Source organism: Aotus nancymaae, unplaced genomic scaffold (genome assembly GCF_030222135.1).
Source record: "Aotus nancymaae isolate 86718 unplaced genomic scaffold, 86718_ANA_hifiasm-v0.15.2.pri h1tg000039l, whole genome shotgun sequence".
In the NCBI taxonomy this organism is placed as follows: Eukaryota; Metazoa; Chordata; class Mammalia; order Primates; family Aotidae; genus Aotus; species Aotus nancymaae.
In genome coordinates, this window is record NW_026988453.1 from 8,182,729 (window position 1) to 8,207,796 (window position 25,068).

The following is a 25,068-nucleotide window of genomic DNA, read 5'->3' on the forward strand; positions in this document are numbered from 1 at the left end:
CAAGTTCTCCTCTCTGCTGAGGGCAAAAGAAGAAGCAGAGATGTGCAATAATGTGAAATATTGTGGTCAGATATGAGGAAGAACTTCCCCAGAAGAGCAGATGCACAGGTGCAGTTTATCAAGTAAGCTTAGACTTGGGGGACATTGAGTCCTGCCCAGGTGGATGGAGTGAATGACGCCAAGGCCCCTTATAGCCAGTGGGCTTGGTCAAGTTTTCACATCATAGACTCTCTGGTTGCATTTACTTTTCTTTTCTTTTTTTTCTTGAAATAGAGTCTTGCACTGTCGCCCAGGCTGGAGTGCAGTGGTACAGTATCCGCTCACTGCAGCCTCCGCCTCCTGGGTTCAAGCAATTCTCCTGCCTCAGCCTCCCGAGTAGCTGGTACTACAGGTGCCCACCACCAAGCCTGGCTAATTTTTTGTATTTTTAGTAGAGACAGCATTTCACTATGTTGGCCAGGCTAGACTCAAACTCCTGACCTCATGATCTGCCCGCCTCAGCCTCCCAAAGTGCTGGGATTACAGGCATGAACCACTGCGCCTGGCCTGCATTTACCCTTCAAAATGTCCTGTCCCTCCTTTCTCTAAGTGGTCAGAGGAAAGCATAAGCAATGGTATCAACCAAATGGCGAGAACTCAGAATCTAACTCAGAGCAGCAGCTGGTAGAAGCAGGGGAAGAGGAGGGGACACAGAGAGAGGAGAGAGTAAGAATTTACCTTTTTAGACATTTACTGTGTGCCACATTCTGTGCTACTCTCAAACATTTAAGGCAAGGAAATAAGGTTCTCATCAGTGCAGTGAGTTGCCCAAAATCACATGGCTAGGAGGTGGTGAAGCTGTGGGTTGCCGTGAGTCTGCAATACAACTGCACCAGCTGGTACTGAACCTCGTTATCCCCGTAAATGCTGCTCCCCCAGCTACAAGCAGAGATATGGACACTGCCTGCCCCCTGCAGTTCTCTCAGTCTTAATAGGACTTTGAGGGTAAGGCAGGTAATTGCACTAAACTTTACAGCACCATTCGGTAAATGCAGCCCAGGACTTGCAGCTAAGCCTTACCCCTGGAAAGGTCACCTGTCACTCTCCTCAGGGGACGTGTAAGGGAGTGACTGGGAGGAAACTTGATTGCACAAGAATTTGCCAGGCAAGGAGCTGTACAAGTTGCTGGCATTGCCTCCCTTGGTCCCTTTTTGCTGAGTGAGGACCTGGGCATGGATGATAAGGATGCTAATCTTGTCCTCCTTTACCGTCTGCTGACTCCCTGGTTCTGGGCTCACACTGGCTATCAGTGAAGTGGCGCCTGTGGGGTGACTCCTGCATCCTCCAGACTTCCCTTGCAGGTCTGAGTGATCTTGAATGAGTTCATGGACTCCGTAAGCTAAGTCATCGGCTTCCTGGTCCAGAAATCTTAGGAAGGAAAGTCACTTTCTAGTGGTTAAAGATGAGAAAAGTGGCGATTCTTTACATTTTTAGGAAATTTTTGTTTTTACAGCTCATTGTTGTTCTCTTATCTGAGTCTTCCTTCGAGCAGGGGAAAGGTGGAAATGATTTTTCCCCATCTTACAGATGAAGGAAATGAGGCCCAGGAAGGTTTGTTGATTTACCCCAGATCCCAGAATGAATGAAGTGAGGGCAGAACCAAGACCCCCCAGGCCTCTCCAGTCTCTGCTGTCTGCACCCCAAGCCAGCAGTATTAGAACTGTGGGCAAGAATATCCTCTCGCAATTTAGGACACATTTTTGGGGAAGAGCTGTGAGCTTTAGCAAATATAAGGACTTGTTTCATTTTCAAGAAATATTGGCTTATGGGTTCAACTTTGTGAATGTTTGGAGCATGCTCTTTTCAGACGATGGGAAGGTGGTAGGTTCTGTCTATTGTATATTGCTTTATCCTTTTCAAAACACATTAAATATATGCACATTCAATTAAAATGATAACAGTATGTTAGACCTTCTGTTCATCACTTTGTACATTCATAAAATCTCAGGTTATCTTCACAAAAACCCCATGAGATGATATGTTACCCCCATTCTGCAGACAAGGAGAGTGAAGCTCACAGAGATTGAACGATGCTGGTAGTAAGTGATGTGGTTAGAACTCAAACTCCTTTCTGTTTCCAAAGCTAATGCTCTGAACCGCACCTGCCTCGTGGGTTCATAGATTGAACAGGAATTCATATTCCCACACTCTAGACTAGACTAGAAATAAACCCCAGTAGGTTCAGAGAAGGGCTCAAGGTCACACACAGCCCAGCAGTGGCAAGGCCAGAAGCCCTATCGTCTGGCCCCACGTGGTGCTCCCCACAGCACCTGGTTGTACCTGGGAGCCCTGGCCAGAGCCCCACGTGCCCTTCACCCCGCCCTTCCCATCTCTCATGAGAAGTGTCTCTTTCTTGTGTGTAGCGGCACCACCCAACCCAAACCGTGAGGTGGCCGGAGACACCATCATTTTCCGGGACACCCAGATCAGCAGCAGGGCCGTGTACCAGTGCAACACCTCCAACGAGCATGGCTACCTGCTTGCCAACGCCTTCGTCAGCGTGCTGGGTGAGTGCGCCCTTCGCAGCCTGGCTCCCCCTCCTCCCGGCCACCACACAGTCGCCCTGCGGCTTGGTTATATCATGGGGCACACTTTCTTCTCCCGGGATTGGCCAAGCCGGGTAAGGTAAGAGGATGGTGAACAGGGGAAACATGGAGAAGAGGAAGACATTTGTGGGAGGCATGGAGGACTTAAAATTCACAATGCTGGATGAGCAGACAGTGAATTCCATCAGAACAGTCAATCTTACTCTTCTTCCTCCCCTGATGAGAGAGAGTGAGTCTGTCCCGTCTCCTTGGTGTATCTGTGTTGACTTCCCCTGGGTTCACAGCTGGATCTCACAGTGGGAAATGGTTCTGAGTATATTTGCTGTACCCCCTGGGCAGGGAGAGGGAGGTGGGAAGGAGTAAGCTAGGAAATGCCTTAGGGCTGTGGTGGGGCAGCTACAGAACCTGCTGGATAATTTGGGGAGACCCTTTGCAAAAGCTGGTTTGGATGTAGGGTAGGTTGAGGGCAGAGGGAGGAGTAAGTTTCTGCTTCCCCACCTAATTCTTAGGGGCTTCCTGAAGGAGGGAAGATTGATAGGGGAAGGTGTCTCAGTGCTTGGGAAGCTGCTGTAAGCAGAAGGCATGCAGAGGTGAGACCGAGGGGGAAGAGATGGAAGAGTTAGACTCAGCACTCGAGATCGGTTCTCTGGGAATTTCAGATGTGCCGCCCCGGATGCTGTCACCCCGGAACCAGCTCATTCGAGTGATTCTTTACAACCGGACACGGCTGGACTGCCCTTTCTTTGGATCTCCCATCCCCACACTGCGATGGTAAGTTCCAGGAGACCAGGCCTTCCACAGCAGGGGCCACCTGTCTCATCTTCTCCTTCCCATCTGGCCCATAGTAGGTGTTCAGCAAGACCTGGGAGGTGTTTTTTTGAGACGGAGTCTTGCTCTGTTGCCCAAGCTGGAGTGCAGTGGCGCAATCTCAGCTCACTGCAACCTCCGCCTTCCAGGTTCAAGCAATTCTTCTGTCTCGGCTTCCTGAGGAGCTGGGACTACAGCTGCATGCCACCACACCCGGCTCATTTTTGTATTTTTCATAGAGACAGGGTTTCATCATATTGGCCGGGCTGGTCTCAAACTGTCCTCGTGATCCGCCGACCTCAGCCTCCCAAAGTGCTGGGATTACAGGAATGAGCCACTGTGCCCGGCAAGACCTGGGTCAAAGCTGGGTGCAGTGGGAGGAAGATCAAGACCTGGGAGGAAGCTGGGTGCAGTGGGAGGAAGATCAAGACCTGGGAGGAAGCTGGCAGATTGTCTAGGTCAGCCCCTCATTGTACAGAATGGAAAACCAAGACCTAGAGAGGGATGGAGGCTTGCCAGGGCCACTGGTGGTTAGAGGCAGACCTCTGAGGCTCAGGGCTCCAGACTCCTAGCATGGGGCTCCTTCCACAGCCCCAATGGTCTCTCTTGATTGGCTGCTGCCCCTGCCCTTGGGCCGGTCCTGTCTCAGGATGCTGTGTTCTGCTGCTCTGTTGTGAGGTTTAAGAATGGGCAAGGAAGCAACCTGGATGGTGGCAACTACCATGTTTACGAGAACGGCAGTCTGGAGATTAAGATGATCCGCAAAGAGGACCAGGGCATCTATACCTGTGTCGCCACCAACATCCTGGGCAAAGCTGAAAACCAAGTCCGCCTGGAGGTCAAAGGTAAAGGAGAGGGTTTGCTGGTGGAAGTTTGGAGAGGGGCAAGGAGGTCATGCTCGCAGTTATCCACATGCATATGCACGTGGAAAATGCACCACACCTGTGTTCAACCTGGAGTGGGCTCCATAGATGCACCTATGGAGTCCATCTAGGATCAGCATGGTCCAAAGAGAATTAGGAAGGGAAACTTTCTGCCCACACCAACTCCCTTCTACCACCCCAGAAATTGCATCGTATATTCCTGAGCCAGATGGAGAGGATTTGGGGCATTACCTGCTTTTGTGATTGCCCACCCAGAACTCTGCTCCATTCATGCCACTGCACACTGTTCATGCCACGCTCCCTGGTTGGCCCAAGGCCTGGAGGGCAGACATGCACCATTGTGTGGCTGCATGGGAGTACTGGGCAGAAGACAGGCCAGTGGCGAGCACTCTGGGCTTCTCCACAGACCCCACCAGGATCTACCGGATGCCTGAGGACCAAGTGGCCAAAAGGGGCACCACGGTGCAGCTGGAGTGTCGAGTGAAACACGACCCTTCCCTGAAACTCACCGTCTCCTGGCTGAAGGATGACGAGCCGCTCTATATTGGAAACAGGTTTCTCTTCCTCTCTTCCCTCTTTCTAGTGCTAGTTTGAGGTGCGTTTTCTTTTCTCTTGCTGTTGGTGACACGTTGAAGAACACAGGGACAGGGAACCCATGTCTTGTGTGTCACCAAGGAGCTACTGCAGAGGAGGTGATAGCCTTGGCGACTCCCCCACTTCAGGGGAGAACCCCACACCCTGTACAACCTCCCTCTCTCCCATCAGCTCCCTGCTTCTCTCTCCTACACCTCTTCTCTCTCTTTCTTCTCGGTCTGTACTTCTCCTCTCCCTGTCTCCCCGCACTCCTCCTCTTTTCCCTTTCTTTTTGCCCCGTCTTCTCTTCCTCCTCTGCATCCCAGGCTCCAGGCTTTCAGCCCTATTTGCAGTACCCTTGATCTCCAGCAGAGGGCAGGGTTGATCTGAGCCGGCTCTCAGCCCTCACCGAACCTGGAATGCTTTTACTACACCCACCCCTGCCCCTCTCCTCAGATTCTGATTTCACTGGTGTAGGGTAGTTTACAAGTCCCCCTGTGTGTTCTAACGTGCATCAGCATTGAGAACCACTGTTCCGAGCCTCCCTCCCCAAGTCTCTCTGCTTTACCTTCTTCCATCTTGGGGAGCAAAGTTGTGCAGGGCCCTGCAGTTGGACATGGTACCGGCTGCTTCTAGCCATCATTTGACGTCTTGCAGAGGGTGTCCCCCTCTGCCAACCTCTGGCACTCGGTGCTGACAGCTCTACAGCCCCATCCTGCTCTGCGGCCTCCCCTCTCTGTAGGAGACGGTTTCGAGGAGCCTGGGGTCAGGATGGCTTGAGCCTCAGTGCAGAGGAGACAAGTCTGGGCTGAAGACAGACAAAGCTGCAAGTGTGAGAGGAGAAGGAATACCAGTCTGCCTCTGGGGGCATGGGCCTGCCGGGGCCCTAGCCTGGGGAGGGGAGCACAGCACAGAGGCAGGCACATGTACGGAATTCGAAGGTGGCAAACGGGCTTCAGGGGCACTTGAGCGCCACCCGCTCTCTGTTGCCCTCCATCAAGTATGATGAATGCTCCCGGTGACGGTGAAGACCTCGCCTCTGTCAAAGCATTGAGAGGGAGCCTCATATTCCCCAGAAGGAGCTTCCCTTGCCCTCCTGACTTGAGGGCCCCGTCCAGGCAGAAAGCAACGGGCAGCAATGAGCACCGCCCCACTCCCCACGCACCCATCCCAACCCGTCCTCGGTACCTTTACAGGATGAAGAAGGAAGATGACTCCCTGACCATCTTTGGTGTGGCAGAGCGGGACCAGGGCAGTTACACGTGTGTCGCCAGCACTGAGCTAGACCAAGACCTGGCCAAGGCCTACCTCACCGTGCTAGGTAACTGCCGCTGCTCACCCTGGCGCTGACCAGCCCCACCCCCTCCCCAGCAGCCAGAGAAGAAGTGGCCCGGGACAGTTCTGAGGGCAATGCCTGCAGCCAAGTGGGCAGGTCAGGCGTGGTGATCTCTTCTTGCCTTTTGATGTCAGGGTCAGGGAGCTGCCAGTTTCAGAACAAGCCGTGCTGGACAGGTTACCTCCTGAGTGGAGTCACTAACTTCTCCACGTCTCAGCTGAGAGGGGCCTGAGTGATATAGAGAAAGTGGAGAGGAGTTTCTTGCTGTGACCGTTTCACCTTTCTTACGGCTAACTCAACCACTAAGTCAATTAAAACAATCCATCCTTCAAGCAAGACTGAGTTTGTGTTTGTGCTTCCAATGACCTCCGCCAACCTTCCTTTCCCCCAGCCCTGTTCCTGGGTTTTGTGGCATTTCATCACGTGCTATGCACTGGGCAAGATGATGCTGCCTCTTCCTGTCCTGCACCCAGGCTGGAATGTAAATACTAAGCTAACCCAAACCAAGAGGAAGGAGGCCTCTCCCTTCCAGGGAAGCAGGTCCTGTGTCACCTCTGCCTCCCCGTGGGTGCCCTTCTGCCACTAGTGTTGGTGCAGTGGAGAGGCACAGTTGCTGGGAGGGTGGGCCCAGGCACGATAGTCACATTGGGATGGGAAGAAAGCAGAGGTGCTGTCCCCAGCTGTGGAGGAAACACAGATGGCTTCTATAAGGGTGGGGGCTCCCCATGGAAGGATGGGTAAAGCCCTGCCTAGGACGCCTCAGCCCAGGGGCAGCTGTTTAAGCCTCGACTGCCTGCCCCCATTCCTTCTAGAACACCTTTAACCCTGGATAACCTGCTAACTTGGATAACCCGTCTTACCTTTGCAGCTGATCAGGCCACTCCAACTAACCGTTTGGCTGCCCTGCCCAAAGGTAATTCCCACTAATCACAGTCCCCCGCCAGCACCCTCTCTCAGCACCCAGGGTGTGGAGCCTGGAGAAGGAAGCCGCTTTGGGAAAGGGTGACAGTGTGTAGATTTGTGGGCAGCACTTCCGGCTACATGTGACCTCCTTTCAGTTGCCCACGTCCACCTCCCCAAGCCCAGGGCATGGCCCTACACTGGGCTTCCTGCTCCTTGCACAGGGTAAGCTCGGACATTCTCAGCTGCTGTTTCACCCCACCCCTTACCTCCAGTCACACTCACTGCTCCCTCGGGGTGGCTATCCTCCCAGCAGTCTTGCAGGTCCTCTTTGCAGGGAATGCGAAAGCCCGCTCCTTCATACACCTGTAAACTCGTTGTTCAGCCTCCCTGCATCTGATGCCTTCTGTCCATTTACAATCTACGCACACGTTCTACACACACATGAACATGGGTCTGTGGGACTCGCCTTCCGGGTCCTTCCAGTGACCAGCCAAAAGATGGAACTACCTGGTTCAGGGAATCAAGATGGAGAGAAAATCTTGCCTACCCTTACCACTCAGTGGCCGGATGCCTTTATCCCAGGCCAGGAGGGCACTTAGACCCACTAAAGCAGTCCCAGTGAGATTCGTGCCCCAAAAAGGTGCTGCCCTCACCCCTGTTTGCAGGCCTGCTGGGCTCCTCTGTCCTGCTGCTCATCAGTGAAACTCCTAGACCAAGTCTCCGTCTCCTCCCCGGTCTGGTCCCCTTTCTTTGTTGCCCGCACTCCCCAACCCATCTGCCCTGCTCACAGCCCAAGCCCCTCCTGGGTTCCCATCCCTCAGAGCCTTGGCACACAGAATAGAGGACAATGATGGTGAGAAAATGGGACAGAATCCCACACTCCCTCATCAGCCTTCCTACGTGTCATGAGCGCGGGTCTGATGCTGGGTGGCATTCCTGAATGCTTGCACTCTCGGAAGACCCACTGAGATGGGGCAGCATTGCTCCCCATTCTCTCTGTGCCCTGCATAATCCCTTTTATTTCCTTGTTCCACACCCATTGATACCCTTTGTATCGGGAGAGCGGTGCTGGAAGTTTGGGAGTCTCCTCTTTGTTTTTCCTGGGGCCCCTGTGGGAAGGGAGTGGTCCCTCAGGGCAGGCTGGGGTTGGATCCCACTGGTAGTAAAGACCTAAGTCCATCAGGGAGCTGTCCAGGGCTTGGGGCCAGCACATGGGTGGACCCGCTCTAACTCAGGAGCCCTGTATATCTTCTTCTGCTGCCAGGACGGCCAGACCGGCCCAGGGACCTGGAGCTCACCGATTTGGCCGAGAGGAGCGTGCGGCTGACCTGGATCCCCGGGGACGATAACAACAGCCCCATCACAGGTAGCTCAGGGGCCCCGCGCTCCAAAGCTGGAAAAGAGGGATGTTAACACCCTAAACCGAAGGCCTTTCCCGGTTTCCAGTCCCACTTCTGCCTCGCTTGCTGTGTGTCCTGGGCTGTCCTCAGAATGTAGAGAGGCCTTGGTGTCTCTTCCTGTGCCTTGGGAAGAATTCTCCCTGTGCCTTAGTGTGAGCGAGATTATACAGATCAGTGGCAGCCAAGGAAGAAGTGCTTTTAAAGAAGAACGCTGCTAACTGAGCTCCCGAAACAGCTCTGTTTTCCTTGCCCACTCAGACTACGTCGTCCAGTTTGAAGAAGACCAGTTCCAACCCGGGGTCTGGCATGACCATTCCAAGTACCCCGGCAGTGTTAACTCAGCCGTCCTCCGGCTGTCCCCATATGTCAACTACCAGTTCCGCGTCATTGCCATCAATGAGGTTGGGAGCAGCCACCCCAGCCTCCCGTCCGAGCGCTACCGAACCAGTGGAGCGCGTGAGTACCCGAGGGCTGCCGGAGAAGGCCCTGGAACTCCGCACCCCAAACTCACACTGAGTGTCCCCCATTCCCAGCCACGTGAACCTAGGTTACTTAACTGCTCCAAGGCCTGGCCTCCTCATCTGTGAAGCAGAGAGTAATTATAACACCTACATCACAGAGCTGTTGTGAACATTTGAGAATGTGTGTCAGGTACTTACCATGATGCCTAGCATTTAGTAAGCACATGAAAAATGCTAACTTCCATTTTTATTTTATTTATTTATTATTTTTTTGAGACAGAGTTTCACTCTTACTGCCCAGGCTGGAGTGTAATGGTGGAATCTTGGCTCACCGCAACCTCTGCCTCCCGGATTCAAGCGATTCTCCTACCTCAGCCTCCCGAGTTGCTGGGACTACAGGCATGCGCCACCACGCCCGGCTAATTTTTTGTATTTTTAGTAGAGACGGGGTTTCTCCATGTTGGTCAGGCTGGTCTCGAACTCCTGACCTCAGGTGAACTGACCTCAGGTGATCCACCCGCCTCGGCCTCCCAAAGTGCTGAGATTACAGGCATGAGCCACTGCACCCAGCCTTAATTTTGTATTTTTAGTAGAGACAGGGTTTCTCCATGTTGGTCAGACTGGTCTCAAACTCCCAACCTCAGGTGATCCGCCCACCTCAGCCTCCCAAAGTACTGGGATTATGGGCATGAGCCACCATGCCTGACCACTTCCATTTTTATTATTAGTGACTCTTGATTATCTGCTTTAAAGGGGAGAGCTATGGCAGAGGTAGAGCAGAAATACATAATTCAGTGTGAGAAGTATGTAAATTGATATTACATCAGATTTCTTTTCCTAACACTCTTGGGTAATATTTGGATTTCTGAAATCACACCAGCTCAAAGAGGGTGGAAATGCTGCCCCAAAAAATGTTCAATGCCAGGGATAAGCCAGTCTGCTATGAAACACATTTAGTGGATAATCCACAAAGGAGCTAATCCACATTGAGTTGGCTTACTGACCACCCACAGCATGGAAAGCCTTATGATAAATGCTATCTGGTAAAGGATTAAAATGCAGAAGTAATTAGCCCTGCTCTGGAAGTTTTAAATCTCAGCTCAGAAGGCACATCATGCACATGAGGAAAAGGCAGGGTCAGTTCATTTACACACGAGACCCAGTGAGTACGCAGACACTGAGAAAAGACAGAGCATAGGACAGACCCATCGGGTGGGATGGAGGGAGATTCCTTACCTTGCCCTGGAAAGGCACAAATTGGACTTGAACCTGTGTCTGTTTGGATTCCAGCTCCTGAATCCAATCCTGGTGACGTGAAGGGAGAGGGGACCAGAAAGAACAACATGGAGATCACGTGGACGGTAAGAGGCCCTCCCAGCCCCAGTGGGGCAGCTCACCTTGCCGTGTGCACCAGGAGCCTCTCGCTTGATGCCCCAGCACTCCAAGGCCACAGTGTGGTTCAGACTCTCTGGCTAATCTTGGTGGACATTCTTCTTTGAGAAATCAAGCTCCTCTCTGAGTTGGGCATTCAGAAACCAAACAGGACAAATGCCTAAGAGTAAGAGTTCAGAGAGGAGACAGGAGCAGAGGGTACTGGGTTCCACCAGCTGGAGTCTAGCAAAACGCATGGAGGATGCAGCTAAATCAAGCGGACTTCTCTTGAAGGAGGAGGGACTGGGGTTAGACTTAGGAAGGATCTAAGCACAACATCAAACCGAGTTTCAGTGTTTCTAGGGCCCTTTGCCTGGAGATGTGTGGGAGCTGGGGAAAAACCAGCATCTGAGATGTATCCAGCACAGGCTTTCTTTTGGTCAGAGAATGGAGTAGGTGACTCCTACGACTCCCTCTGGTCTTATAAAATCCCATCTTCATGCCGGCTCACTGACTGCATTTTCCAAACCAAAACTGGAGTGTGTGGTCTCAAAATGACTCTTTTTCCAAACCGCTTCCCAGTCTGAGAATGCAGATGCAGCCACTGAAATATTAACATTTCTGAGCTTCTGCCATGAGGAATGGAAACGGGAGATGCACTGTTCGGGATCATGACCTTCCCTGTCTTTCTGAAGGCTGCGCTCAGGGCAGCTGTGGTCCAACAGAGCAGCAGCAGCTGGGCTGAGCCCAGATTCAGGACCCTGGCCTGTGGCTCCATATGGCAGGCTCCCAGGGGACTGATTCCTGGGCCCTTAGAGAATAAAGAGCAGATCACACCCACCGCTAAAGAACTCTGACCTGTTGGGAAGAACAAGACACACACAGATTCGGTAGAACAGAAGTCCTTTCTGGAATTTTGAGTTCATTAGCAGGAGCCATGCTGTGGTTAACCAAAACTCATCTCTTCTGACTTTGGAGAAGCTTACCTTATTGTCTTTATTTTGCTTTACTGTTGCTCCTGTCACACGAAGGAGTTCTGTTGAAAATAAAACCTTTGCACCTGCAAATGTGGGTGGCTCTCAGAGTCAGAGTAACTGGGTCTCAGGCGAAGACTTTGTCACAGAAAATCTGCATGCTGCTGGGCTTTTGGGGGATTCACTGGGGTGGGGGAGGTGGTCTCCTTAACCCTGCAAAGGGGTGGGCCAGTGTTGGGCACATCTGGAGGGGATGTCTGGCACAGCAAGAGAGGGCAAGCTGTGGGTGGATCTGGGCCCATCTCCGGCAGCCTCCCCAGCCTGTCTGTCCCTCTGCCCAGCCCATGAATGCCACCTCAGCCTTTGGCCCTAACCTGCGCTACATTGTCAAGTGGAGGCGGAGAGAGACTCGAGAAGCCTGGAACAACGTCACAGTGTGGGGCTCTCGCTACGTGGTGGGGCAGACCCCAGTCTACGTGCCCTATGAAATCCGAGTCCAGGCTGAAAATGACTTCGGGAAGGGCCCTGAGCCAGAATCCGTCATCGGCTACTCCGGAGAAGATTGTGAGTAGTCTCCTCCCCGTCTCCCCACCAGGACCCTTGTGGCTCGGTCGCACGAGGCCGCGCTCACAGGCCAGGAACCTTGGGGTGGGTATGGGAGGACAGCCAGTTCCCAGGAAGGAGAAATCTCCTGTTGTGACCTAGGCCTAGAGTGACCCAGTCATGTCAGGAGTGGAAATATCATCATCCGAACATAGTTGGTATTACTGAGTGTCCTCACCCAGTCCAGAACTCTCATTTCACAGAAGTGAAAACTGAGGCCCACAAAGGGAAAACCCTTGCAGTGTTCCAAGAACAGAGCCCGGGTCTTCCGATCCCCTGCAGTCTGCCTTACCGCTAAGCCATGCTAGTACCAAGAAAAACGTCAGGATTACCCATCCCAAAGAGCTATAGTTAGACACCTCCATAGGAAGCAAGACAGCAGGCCAGAGGCTCCCGCAGAGGAGCCTTGAGCGATCAGGAGGCCTCCACAGCACTAGACAGGAGCACCCCAGACCAGACCCTGCTGGTGCTCCCGCTGCGGCTCCCAGCCCTGGGAGCTGAGCCCAGAAAGAGACGGTCTTTGGGGGCTGGCCCCTGGTAAAGCAACAAGATTCTGGTCATATATGTGGACATATATGCCTGGCTAAATAAAGCAGGTGTATTGGGGAGTCCCCTCCTGGCTGAGGGCCTTCATGCCCTTTTGGGTCTGGATCTGATGGAAGAAGAGATCATGTAAGTGGATGGGGTGGGCAGAAGGAAGGGAGGAGGGACAGTCTTGGGTGGGGGGACTCAGAAAGAGCAGTCAAGATTAGGCCTGGTGGCGTTCCTAACAGTGAGATGGAAGAAGGGAGGTCTGGGCCCTGTGCCCCACTTTCCCAGTGGTGATTATGGATTGGACTCACAAGGGAGATAAGCAGAGAGGGTCAGTGGGGCCTCTGTCCGTCCCACTCCTCACCTCCATGGTGGCGGGCACTTCAGACAGGAGTCAGATGGGACTACTGGATGGTAAGTGTGAAGGGTGGCATCTGTTCATGGATTTCACGGGCCAGCCCGCAGTTTCCATTGCATGCTTCCGCCCTGCGACCCACGTTCTGAGGGGTTAGAGGGGACGAGGCAGAGCCGCTTTTGCGCAGAGTGGACAAAACAGGAACAAGAATCAGTTATGGGGGAGAAAGGGCCTTCTTTATCCAGGTAGCTACAGGGCCAGAATCACTTCCTGAGCTAGGTTAGGGCATCTTCAACCTGCGGGTAATGTTTCCTGCCAGGAAACAGATGCACTCTCAAAAGGTACTATTCATAACGTGTGGATAGAGTTCAAGGGAAAATGGCAAGCTATGCGATCCACCTTGAGGGCTGGCAGCAGCAGGAAGCCATCATACCACTCTGAACCTCCATTGACAGGGATGGATGAGTCCACAGCCTGCAAGGACTGCCCTCAGGAGCCATGACCTTAGGCAGAAGAGTACAAGGCAGGCCAGGCACGGTGGCTCATGCCTGTAATCCCAGCACTTTGGGAGGCCAAGGCGGGCAGATCACAAGGTCAGGAATTTAAGACCAGCCTGATCAACATGGTGAAACCCTGTCTCTACTGAAAATACAAAAAAATTGCCAGGCATAGTGGCGCATGCCTGTAATCCCAGCTACCAGGAGGCTGAGGCAGGAGAATCTCTTGAACCCGGGAGGCAGAGGTTGTAGTGAGCCAAGATCGCCCCACTGCACTCCAGCCTGGGCAATAGAGTGAGACTCCATCTAAAAAAAGAAAGAAAGAAAGAAGAATACAAGGCTGTCAACCTGTAACCCAGCAAAGAGTAACTCAGGGGAGTCAATACCCACCCTTCCTCTCCTCCTGCCCTGGGGCCTCCTGTTGGCACCTGCTATTGGTTAAACCCATCTGGAAGCCTGAGAATGGAGCTCTGCTGATAAGATCCAGTGAGGGCAGCCCCCCAGGACACAGAGCAGGGTGGGGAAGGGTGGAGGATGAAATAAAGGGGCAGATGGAAACTACCCAGCACAGGAGGGGGCAAATGACTGCCCTCTAAACATGTAGGTAGAGTCCCTTCCACCTGGACCGCCACCCTTTTGTGCTAAGCCTTCCCCGCCCCCCACCACTTTTTCAAGTACTGTCTGATGGAGGAGACCTGACCCCTGCCCTCATGGGGTACCCAGTGTTGAGTGGAGTGTGGGTACAGGCCAGCAGAGAACAAGTCAGTAGCAACCCTAGAGTCCAGGGGCCAGCCTCCCTACATAACCAGCTCTCTGTCCCGACACATTGCAGATCCCAGGGCTGCACCCACTGAAGTTAAAGTCCGAGTCATGAACAGCACAGCCATCAGCCTTCAGTGGAACCGCGTCTACTCCGACACGGTCCAGGGCCAGCTCAGAGAGTACCGAGTGAGGAAGCCAGCTCCGGACTCACCCAACCACCCAGCTCACTAACCAGGGCCAGGGGTAGCAGATGCGGGGCATAAGATATTTGAAAGAAATCCTAGCGGTATTTACTGAATCCAGAGTTGACTCAAGATGAGTCCAGGGTTAAATATTTAAAAATATACCTAGAAAAAAAAAAAAAAAAATATATATATATATATATATATATATATATATATATATATACCCAGATGTGTCCAGCAGATATGCTGAGAGATTCTGCTCAGCAGAAAATCACTTGAAGGGTGGTGGGTTTGGGCTGGTGTTACATAGCACATTGCATTTGGAATACATGGGTGAGTGGGCACACATGTATCTACAGAGCAGTGTCAAGGCACCGCTGAGCTACACCCCCCCCTCTCCCAGTGGCCCCTACTGGGCTGCTTACCTCCTAAGCCACAACTAACAGGCAAAGCCACTGAAAGCGTGCAAATGCCCTCCCTGCTGTCACAGCCAACTCCAGATAACTCAATATATGGACTTCCAAGGCCCTTGGCTTCTCTTGGTCCTCCCTGCCTGGGAGCAGTTCCTACTCAATCGTCCCTCCTCTTCAAAAGGGTGAGCTAAGATGGGAAGAAGAGAGAGCGCACCCAGAGTATACACGGCGCTCCCTTCTGAGTAGCGCTAATTAAAAGTTGGCTGGAAAGTGAGAGAGGCAGTAACTGTGACTAACGCAGGTTCTGTGGCCTCAGAGGTCATCAAGAGTTGGCTGATGGGCAGTTGGGGGCAGAGCGAAAGAGGCTAGTCTCTTCTCAGGAAATGAATTTGGCCAGTAGGGGAAAGAAGGCAAAGTAATGTGTACACTTGAATGAGTTCTTCCCCACAGTTGACTTGCACTCTTAACCTACTTGCTTAGAGTTTTTCTGGCTAAAGCTCCCAATGGGTCCCTCTCTACATCTGGACTCCTCCCTACCTTGCCACGGGCAGCCTGGGAGACGCTGGCATGGCCACCTGACCTGTGGCTTCTTACCCACTGCTAATTAGAGACCTCATGTTGCCCAAACTCATTCCACCATCCCCTGCAACGCTACCGCCTTCCATAGCTGTCCCTTCCCATTCAAGCTCTGCTATCGTGCAGCCTGGCGTCCCGCTGACTTGGACATGTGACTGTCTCTTGGACATGTGTCTGTCTCATCCCTAAAGGTCTTCCAACAATATGAAAAGAAATCATTTTACTTCAAAGGATTAAATCAACCCTTTCTCATATTCAGACTTCTGGGGGTAACCTCCTACCTTTCAACTCCTGTCTGCAGTCAATCTAAACCACACTAATCCAAGTCAAGGTGATGTGGTCTTTGAGCACAGAGTGGAGCTTTCCATGCCTGGACCCTTGGCTCCTATTTTTGGTTCTGGCACAGACTCCCTGAGCAACCTGGTACCCACCTTGGAAATCAGTCTCATGATGGAGCAGCTCAGATGTAAGTTTGGCCAACTTGCTCATTCCCCAAAGACGTGGCATGGATCAGAAAATAATTGGAACCAAAACCCCTATTTGGCTTGACATAAATTCGTGTTCATGAGTGGCTAATGAATGGGGACTAAAAGGCTGCTTCCCCAGCCTGTATAGGACTGATGAGGTCATTTGGGACTTGGAGCCTGTAGCAAGCAAATGAAAGACCGGTCACTACCACCACCACTAACAACTAACCCGGCCCTGCCTGCCTGGCCCCTCACCAGCCTGCCTCTGTCCCGAAGGCCTACTACTGGAGGGAGAGCAGCTTGCTGAAGAACCTGTGGGTGTCTCAGAAGAGACAGCAAGCCAGCTTCTCTGGTGACCGCCTCCGTGGCGTGGTGTCCCGCCTCTTCCCCTACAGTAACTACAAGCTGGAGATGGTTGTGGTCAATGGGAGAGGCGACGGGCCTCGCAGTGAGACCAAGGAGTTCACCACCCCAGAAGGAGGTAGGTCTGGCCCGCAGCTCTTCAGGGTGGGGCAGGAGGAGGGCGGCACACACCCCCGGGCCTGGAGAAACTGCAGTGTGGCTCAGCGTGGATGGCACGAGGTGACTTCTGCAAGGCCTCCAGGAGCGGACGACCTGCAAGCTGAGCCACTACAGCCATTCCCAGAGCGCCATCACCAAGGTGACCTGCCCTGCCAGGAGGTTGTACCTCAGGAGAAGACCTGTGAGGTCTGCTGACATAATTCCAGAGGGTCTATGCAGACTGATCCCCGAGGGCACAGCGGGCGCCTGGGCAGCCCCACCACCTTCCGAGGTAGAGGGCAGCACATCCATCCTGACTGCCTGAAGCCGTCTGATTTGTTTGCCAGCACCCAAGGCCTTCACGGTTCTTCCCCCATGTTCTCAAGAAGCCGTCACTGAGATAGTCGGCCTGTGTGTGCGGTGGCTCTGCAGCGGGTGCCCGAGTATAGCCCCGCCTTCCGTAGGTCCGTGGTTTGACCGGCCCTGGAGTCAAACCCCTACTTTCTGTTTCACATAAATTCAAGTTCATGAATTAACAGATGACTGCAAAGCTCCTGGCTCATCTCCTCGTCCTTGCCAGTCTTCTTTTACCGGCTTTGCATCTGTTTCGTCCTCCTCGTTTCTCCTCCCTGCCTCTTTAACTGCTGTTTTCCCTCTTCTCTTCCTCCTGTCCTCTGTTTTTCCCTCTTGTTCTCTTTATTCCTGTCTTTCCCTCCTCTTGGTTTGGTTTTCATCATTGGCCTCTCCCCAACACTCCTGCCCTCCCACCTTTTCCAGATGTTCCACCCTGGGTTTCTGTCTCCTTACCCCTGAACCCGGCATTCTCAGCTCAGAAGCCTGGACCCAGTGATGAGAATCCTTGTCTGAGGATGGGGAACTGCAGCCTCTGTACAAAACAGCTCTAAGTGGTTCTCTACCTAGGAATGGCTCTGCCCAATTTGGAGGTATCTTTGCAGAATCAGAGCCTAATGTGTGCTGAATCCAGGGTAGTCGCTAGAAGAAAACCTGATTTACTTCTTCCTCTCTTAAACAGCAGAGACTGAGCTATGTTTGTCCTCAGACCTGGAGGCAATGGCATCCTGGATGGGGCAGTGGCCTCCAGTCATCTCGCGGTTCTCCCGGGCTTCAGTTTAGCAGTGTCCAGCACGGGGGTTGTCCGGAGGTCAATGCCTTCATACTTGCGCTTTGTTTTCTGTGTTTTCCTCATCCTCCCTGCCCCTTCCCCTTCATCTCCCCTGCTCTCTCCTCCTTCCCCAAGTACCCAGTGCCCCCAGGCGTTTCCGAGTCCGGCAGCCCAACCTGGAGACAATCAACCTGGAATGGGATCATCCAGAGCATCCAAATGGGATCATGCTTGGATACACTCTCAAATACGTGGCCTGTACGTTCTGCCCTTGCCTTTCTCTTAGATCATCTGGGAACCAAAAACCCCATTCTCACCAGTTTTCCTAAGGACTCGAGGTAGAAAGCCTGTGGGTGCAGATGGCATTGTGGAGGGTTGGAGGGGCCAATGAAACAGTTCCCAATAGGATTAGGGGAGGAGGTGGGACTCAATCCCTGCTCTCCTTACGTAGCTCTGCCTGCAGGGAGCTTATAGTCTCACTGATGAGACAAAGGAAACTCCAGTCTAATGAGGGAGACAGCCATGACCTTTAGGGATCTTGTGTAGTCTCCAGCATGTACAAAGTCTAGGAGAGAGAGTTCCTCAGGCTCTGGAGCTTCCACCTGATGGGGTAGACAGTATACTCACAGGAGCCACAGACAGTCAGGACACCCCGTGACAAGTTGTCATTATGATGAGGCGGCTGCATGTAGAGCTGCCCAGTGACTGTGGGGTGACCCAAATCGGGAGCCCAGGTTGGAAAGACCCCTCCTCAGGAGCTCAACATCATCATGCAAGGACAGGAGTGCCATTACATTTGAAGCACTTTAGGCCTTCAAAAGTAGGTAACGCCTCATTGAGAAACTCAAAAGCCGAATGTTGTGTTGTTAGCAATTTTAATAGCCAACTGTGTGCTTGTATGCTGTTCTGAATCGATCTCTGGACCAGACCCGTTCACCTTTTGAGGTCCATTGAATAGGCCTTTTACAAAGGAGGCATTAAGAATCAAAAGGCCTAGTGGCGTTGCCCTAGTTCTATTTGAAAGGAAGAAAGAAAGTGAAGAGTTTTATCCTTGTTGAAAGGGCTTAAGAATATAAACTGAATCTTTCCGAGTCAGCCACATAAGTGCAGTGAGCTAGAGACGATGGGATAAGTGAAGAAGGATTAACCCTGGGTGCAATCAAAGAGCCGGGAGGGAGTCTTGCCCAGCCTTTGAACCAAGCCTTTAAGATCACCAGGCAGGTGCCATCATTTCCCTTTCCAGCAAAGCCAGGAAAGTGTTCTCCCTGCAGCTTGCAGGTTATATAACCCATCAATAGATGTTGCTAAAGTTTAATTCCACTTACCTCTCTCTCCCCAGTTAACGGGACCAAAGTGGGAAAGCAGATAGTGGAAAACTTCTCTTCCAATCAGACCAAGTTCACGGTGCAAAGAACGGACCCCGTGTCACGCTACCGCTTTACCCTCAGCGCCAGGACGCAGGTGGGCTCTGGGGAAGCCGTCACGGAGGAGTCACCGGCACCCCCGAATGAGGGTAGGTACTTGGCAGCAGCCCCTGGGGTAAAAGGTCCCAGCTAATTCAGAGGCCTAGAGAAACACACTGAGAGCTGTAGCTGGCTGCCTGGGCAAGAGAGGAAGTGAGACTGGCAAGTCCTCAGGCCCTTGGTAGGTGAGAACCCGTCTTACGTGTGCGAGGTAGGTGCTGGCGTTGAATCTGGAGCTCAGCTCTCCTTGGACCACTGTGGTCAGACCTGCGTCCCCACTTGCCCTGACTTGCTCAGCCACTTGACATCTATCATCTTTCCTTCTCGTAGAGGAATAAGGAAGAGAGCTGAGTTGATAGATGAGAGAAAGCATAACGAACTCCAAGAACAGTGAGTGTTCACCTCTTGAGGGAGGCAGGAATATGATTGTGAGTGCCCCTTGAGGGCTGTGGGGTCAGTGTCCTTTTTTCAAAGGCATCTGGGTTCAAGGAGGCAGGGGAAACTGTCATACTGACGCTGCTTACTGGCATTGTGAGTAGAGAGAGAATGTGGTCCCTTCTTGCAGCCTGAATTGGGTGAGTTGTCAGGCTGCAGAGAGGAGGAGTTGAGAAACAGCCCTTTGCCAAGCCAGCTTCACAAAGAGCAAATGAGTTCATCTCCTGGATCCAGGCATCATCCGGTAGCATTTCATCCCCAACCAGAGCTGCACCTGCCTGAGTATTCCACTAGAGGGGGCTCCAGGCTCACCCGCACACGAGCTGGCATCAGTGGGAATGTGCACTCTGGGACCTCTCGAGGAGACAAGGCTGTACTCAATACTGGCAGACCCCCTGGGAAAGGCAGAGGACCCATGTGCCTCTCCAGAGATACAATGGTCTATTCAACAGCCATTTCTTGAGCACCCACAACGTGAGGTGCCAAACACTGCCACACACAAGGGATATACAAAGGTAATAAGAAGATCTCACCATCTGGAGGGGGAGCCATCTATACACAAGAATATCTCATTGCATTTCTAAACGAGGGAGCACAGTGGCTGGGCAGAGGAGGGGCTTCGTTCTTCACAGGAAGACTCCAGAGAAGAGGTGATGCGAATAGCACCCTGGAAGCTGATAAGTCATTGTGTCTGATGCTTTCCACAGAAGGCTCAGGGCCCTCGGCCTGGCCCCGGCCCACACAGGGTCTCCCGAGCACCACCCCACCCGCATTCCAGGAGAGCATCAGTGCTGCCTTCCCTGGGGCTTCCAGGCCCCGCTGCATCACCCCGGGCTCCCAGGCAGCTTCGCAAGCTGCCCACATCCTTCCCTGGCCCACCACTCTAGCCAGCAGCCCGGTGCTGAGGCAGGAGAAGAGGGGCCATGCAGAAGTGGAGAAAGGCTGACAGCCTCTCTGCATCCCTCTCTGGTCTCTTAAACCAGGAGTGAGTCACACAACCAGCTCTCCCTCCTACTGTCTCCCTCCTGCACTCTCCCAAGCCCCTGGGTACCCAGGAAGTTTTTTTAGGGCAGTGGGGTGGTGGGGGACTTAGGTTAGTGGCTGATGTGTGTCTGTTACCAAAGGCCAGGCTAGGCCATGCCCTTCCTTGATTATTCCGTTCTGTAGATAGATAAAGAGAGCCCCTTCTTCCCTCCCTATCTACACCCCAATACAGAACATCAGGTAAAGCCCCATTGTCCAGCCCCAGTAACCACCACGGGGAATGTTCTGCAGCCCCAGGGGTCAAGAGGACAAAGAGAGGCTTTTTTCTTAACTTAGGGCCTTGCAGAAAATTCAAGAATTTCACTTAGGGCTCTCAGTCCAAAAAAAAAGAAAACAAAGAAAGAAAAAAGAAAGGGCTCTCAGTCCAAACTTGGGTTTCTAATTTCATAAAGTCCAACTTGAGGGGAAGAATTGGAGTGACGGAATACCAGGACAGGGGCTCCATCCTTCAAAGCTCCCGCCTTCCAAGGTTGCGACGGTGTGGGGGTGGGGGTGACTGAACACACATCCTCTCTCCTGTCCATCCCACTATTCAGCGTCTTCCCCCAAAGACAGGACCATCCTTTTGACTGGAGTTGGTGTTGGTATCCTACCACACCACCTACTCCTTTTTCCCTTGATTCCTGGCATCATGGGGGGGTCACCAAGCCTGCTCAAAGGTCATGCCAACCTAGCCAGAGCAGGACATGGTATTGAGGACAGAGCTGGGAACACAGTGCTCTGAGTGGACTGTCCCTGCTGCCACCTCTTAGCTGTCCAGTCCTTGAATCGAGGTAGAAGCAGTGTGTTAGAAAGGTCTCCGAGGCCCAGGTGGAAAGGTTTCTGTAGGAACGTGCCTGCCTCAGTGGTACCCTCAGGCCAGCAGCCAGCACCTGGCCACACCGTCCGCGTAAGGTTTGGGCTGGAACCTTCTCTGCTTGCTTGTCCCGTGGTTTCACTTCTGCTCTGTTTTCTCTTCCCTCTTCCATCCTTTCTCCCTCTGTCTGGCCATCTTGGGTGCTGTGTTCTGAAGCTACTCCAACCGCAGGTACCGTACCAGCAGCGGAGGTAATGGGCATGGCATGGGGCAATGCAGGCGGAGCCCAGCCCGGCCAGGGTGGACAAGGAGGGAGAGGCTCGGGCTGACAGCATGCTCCAGACTCACCCTTTCAGTGGTTGGGAAGCCAGACTGTCAAGGAGGATGTGTGTGGAGGACAGGACCAGAGAAGAGCAAGCCTGCTCTCCCCCGCTTCCAGAACTATTTGCCCCCTGCTGAGAAGGAGGATGGCTCAGCAGGGACCCCACACACACTGGCCCTGACCTGCTCTCTGGCGCTGCAGTTTGAGTCTGACACTGAGTAGATTACTTCCCATGAACCACCTGAGCCCTCGCCTGGGCTTGACATCTCAGTGTCACGTGTCTCAGTGTCCCCAGCTGTGGCCCTAGAAGGCACGCTGCAGCAAGAGCAGGGACAGCTGACTTCTAGTGGGGCTGCCGTCCCCTGAAAGGGTGAGCGCACTGTGCATGCTGGCTTTGCATGTTGCATGGGGGCCCAGCACCGGCTCTGCCAGCCACCACGGGCTCTGCTCAGCAAGAGCAAGCAAGCATGGCCCTGGATAGGGCCAGGTGCTCCAGTTCCTGGAGTCTCAGCAGGTGCCGTGGGCTGATTATCGCCTCACCCTTCAGAAACCCAGCTTCTCCAAGTCTTGAGCGTTAAGAACAGTCTCCGCTCTCGGGGTGTGGGAGGTCGATCTACAGTGGAGTGAGGAGCTGGGCAGCTCTGGGCTTAGGCAACGACTTGCTGACCAAGTTCCCCCTCTCTAGTACTCATGTCGTGGGTTTGAGGGCCATCAAAGGGCTCTTCATCACAGGAGGGCTCCAGGCTGGGGAGATGAGGCAGGGGACCCCAGAGTTCCTTTCCAGGCCCTCCACGGAGCCTGAATTACATCAGATGGGGAATGAGAACAGGATTCACCCTGGCAGAGCAGAGGCTATGAGCAAGCACTCACCACAGCCTCCTTCCATGACAGGGGCGGCGGAGGGAGGACTGAGGACCGGGCCAGGAATCTGAGGGTTGGCTGATGAAGGGGATGCCACCTTGCCCAATTGTGTTTCCTCCTCACCTTTGTTTATTCATGCCCACCCCCATCCTAGGTTGATTCTATTTCTGTTGCACCCCCTGCTTCCTTCAGTTTGTGTTGTTTTGCAGCCAGATCTGTGGATGGTGAGCTCCCATCAAGCTTCCCTCTCTCCCCCAGTCCTCACCCCCACCCCACCCAGTGCCTCCCCACAAGGTCTGAACACCCCTGCGAAGATGTGAGGCCGAGAGGTGATCCCAGGCCTGGGGATGAGGGTGAGAGCCATCCTTACCACACTGGGGGCCTCCCTGACTTCCTGCTTGAAATTTACATAAGTCCCTCCCGTGACGAAGAGAAAATGCAGGGAGGGCACCAGGCGAATCAGCTGCAAGCTCATTGGTGAGGCAGCTCCCCATCCACCTCCCTCGTTCTGGCACCCTTAGGCAGGTGGCGTGGTGGCAGACAGTCTGCCTAGTTCAATGGGCATCTGTGCTGACCTGTGCTGCCCCTCTACTGAGTGAGTGAGAAGTATATTTGCAATCACCCACTTCCTACTTCCCATTTAGAAAAGATCTAAACTCATGTTACGCAGCATGAGCTCACGGTCTCAGTCAAATGTTTCCTGGGCTCTGGCTTCCACGTGACATGGCGGTGGAGGCAGATTGCACTTTTTTGGAAATGAGATGTGCTGGTAACATCAGCTGTTCTCAGCTTTAAATGCGTAAGAACCTTCTGCACATGAGCAAGTGCCAAGCAACGAAACCCAGGTTCCATGTTTGTGACGTGGGCCTGGCGTCTAGCCCACTGCTGTCTTCCCTCTCGTCCTCTCCAAACCTGGGCGCTGTGTCCCCAAGCTGCTCTGTTCATCTCTCACCCAGTGAAGATAATCCCTGTCATCCACCTGTATCTGCAGTCTCTTAGGATTGCTGCCCATCTGTCTGACAATCTGTGATTTGGCCAGAGTAGTCAACACGCCGTGTGGACGTTTTTGGACGAAACCTTCCACCTTGGAATGTCTAGGCAGTGTTGTCCTCGTCTTTGACTCAGGGCTCTTGATAGGTGCCCTGCTCTGCAGCAGGTTCTGGGGACAGAAAGATGAATGACACATGTCATCTCTCCTTAGTGTTCTCGGTCTCCTTTATGGTGCTCCCTGAAACCCTCCTGGAAAACCCTTGGCCACGGCAACGGTACCTTCCAGTGTGCGTTAGGTCACAAACCTGTGAGGTTGACACTGCCGTCTAGGAGGGGCCTTGTGCGTCCAGCTCTAGCCCCCTGAGGATCCCCCTTTAGCTAACAGAGGGTCTCTGCCCCCCTCCTCGGTTACCAGGCTGATGGCCTCCACTGAGCGCTGGCCAGGATTGCTTCCAAACCTGTAGCTCCTGTTGTGGCAGGAAATGACATCCTAGCCCAGTCGTGTGTCTGTCCCACCTGGGGCCGCTCTGTTTGTAAGCCCTACTTCTCAGCTTCATTGCTCTTTATCCTTTCCCCCACCTCAGCGCCAGGGGATGAAATAATCTGAATCTCCTTTGACCTGAGCAGTGGAAGGTTCTCCCCATGGAACACTTGTCCTCTTATTCCTACCTGTACCAGCGCCCTGGCAGCTCACTGCCTGACTCTTCTGAACCTTCGCTCGGAGGCTTTTCTTCTTTCCCCCACCCTCCCTAGCTCTCTGGGGGCCCTGTCCAGCCTTGGGACAATAGACACAGCTAATGAGTGGGTCAGAGATTTGCCAGCTGAGGTTGTATCCTCTATGGTAACTTCGATGGTGGGAGCCCCGGGGAGGCTGCCGGAATGTGGCCCCTTTTCTCTCTCTCATCTCTTGCTCCCTCTTACTAAGCCTGAGCCAGAGAGGAAGCAGCTAGGTAGCCATCATCAAAGAAGATGCTTCCTTTCTGCCACAATTGGCAAAGTGGCCATCAGGGGAGGGGACAATGCAGTGTAGAAACATCTTCAGAGCCATCTCTCATCCTTGCCTCTGCCCAGCAGGGCCGGTGAGGAAAATGCTGTCACCTAGGCTCTCTTGACATCTCTGTCCCCCCACTACTCGCTGGAACCTCCTGGGAAGCCTGTGCCCCAAGCTTTGGCCCCGTTGGGGTATGAGAGAGAGAGAGAGAGAGAGAGAGAGAGAGAGAGAGAGAGAGAGAGAGAGTGTGTGTGTGTGTGTGTGTGTGTCTGCGTGTCTGAGGGCCACGGGCCACATGAGAGAGTGTATGGTTTTGGGGAAGATGAACTTGGATTCTGGGGCCTGGGGAATGTAGCAGCCACTGTACCCGTGGGAAGGAAGGCCCAGGCCCCTACACTACACAGTGTAGGTTAAAAGGGAGTGCTTTCTTTCTTGTTTTGTTTTGGTTTTTTTTGAGGCTGAGTCTCGCTCTGTCACCCAAGCTGGAGTGCAATAGCGCGATCTTGGCTCACTGCAACCTCCCCCTAACAAGAGTGTTTTCTAATTATGCCTTTTAGATAGTCATGAGAAGGGGCACCTTGTGAGCATTTCATTTCTCAGAAATTATTAGAAAATATACTATCGATAAAGAATTATGGCCAGGTGTAGCACTTTGGGAGGCTGAGACCAGAGAATTGCTTGAGCCTAGGAGTTCAAGACCAGCCTGGGTAACCTGACAAAATCCCATCTCTGCAAAAAATACAAAACTTAGCCAGGCATGATGGACCTGTAGCTGGACCTATAGTCCCAGCTACTCGAGAGGCTGAGGTGGGAGGATTGCTTGAGGCTGGGAGGTCGAGGCTACAGTGAGCCATGATCA

General features: G+C 53.1%; 1 protein-coding gene across 28 annotated transcripts in view; it reads left to right on the plus strand.

The window, feature by feature from the left end:
• NFASC (neurofascin) overlaps window positions 1–25,068 on the plus strand; it is a 201,811-nt gene that overhangs the window by 148,905 nt on the left and 27,838 nt on the right. For 13 of the 28 annotated variants that reach the window (XM_012459367.2, XM_012459365.2, XM_012459368.2 and 10 more), the window contains 15 exons: window positions 2,403–2,546; window positions 3,245–3,356; window positions 4,071–4,237; window positions 4,683–4,830; window positions 6,046–6,170; window positions 7,054–7,098; window positions 8,353–8,454; window positions 8,747–8,944; window positions 10,240–10,310; window positions 11,636–11,858; window positions 14,113–14,228; window positions 15,960–16,164; window positions 17,443–17,565; window positions 18,647–18,820; window positions 21,262–21,276. In XM_012459367.2, the coding sequence (XP_012314790.2) occupies window positions 2,403–2,546; window positions 3,245–3,356; window positions 4,071–4,237; window positions 4,683–4,830; window positions 6,046–6,170; window positions 7,054–7,098; window positions 8,353–8,454; window positions 8,747–8,944; window positions 10,240–10,310; window positions 11,636–11,858; window positions 14,113–14,228; window positions 15,960–16,164; window positions 17,443–17,565; window positions 18,647–18,820; window positions 21,262–21,276 (1,968 nt within the window). The other 15 variants (XM_012459382.2, XM_012459363.2, XM_012459380.2 and 12 more) reach the window with 7 other exon arrangements.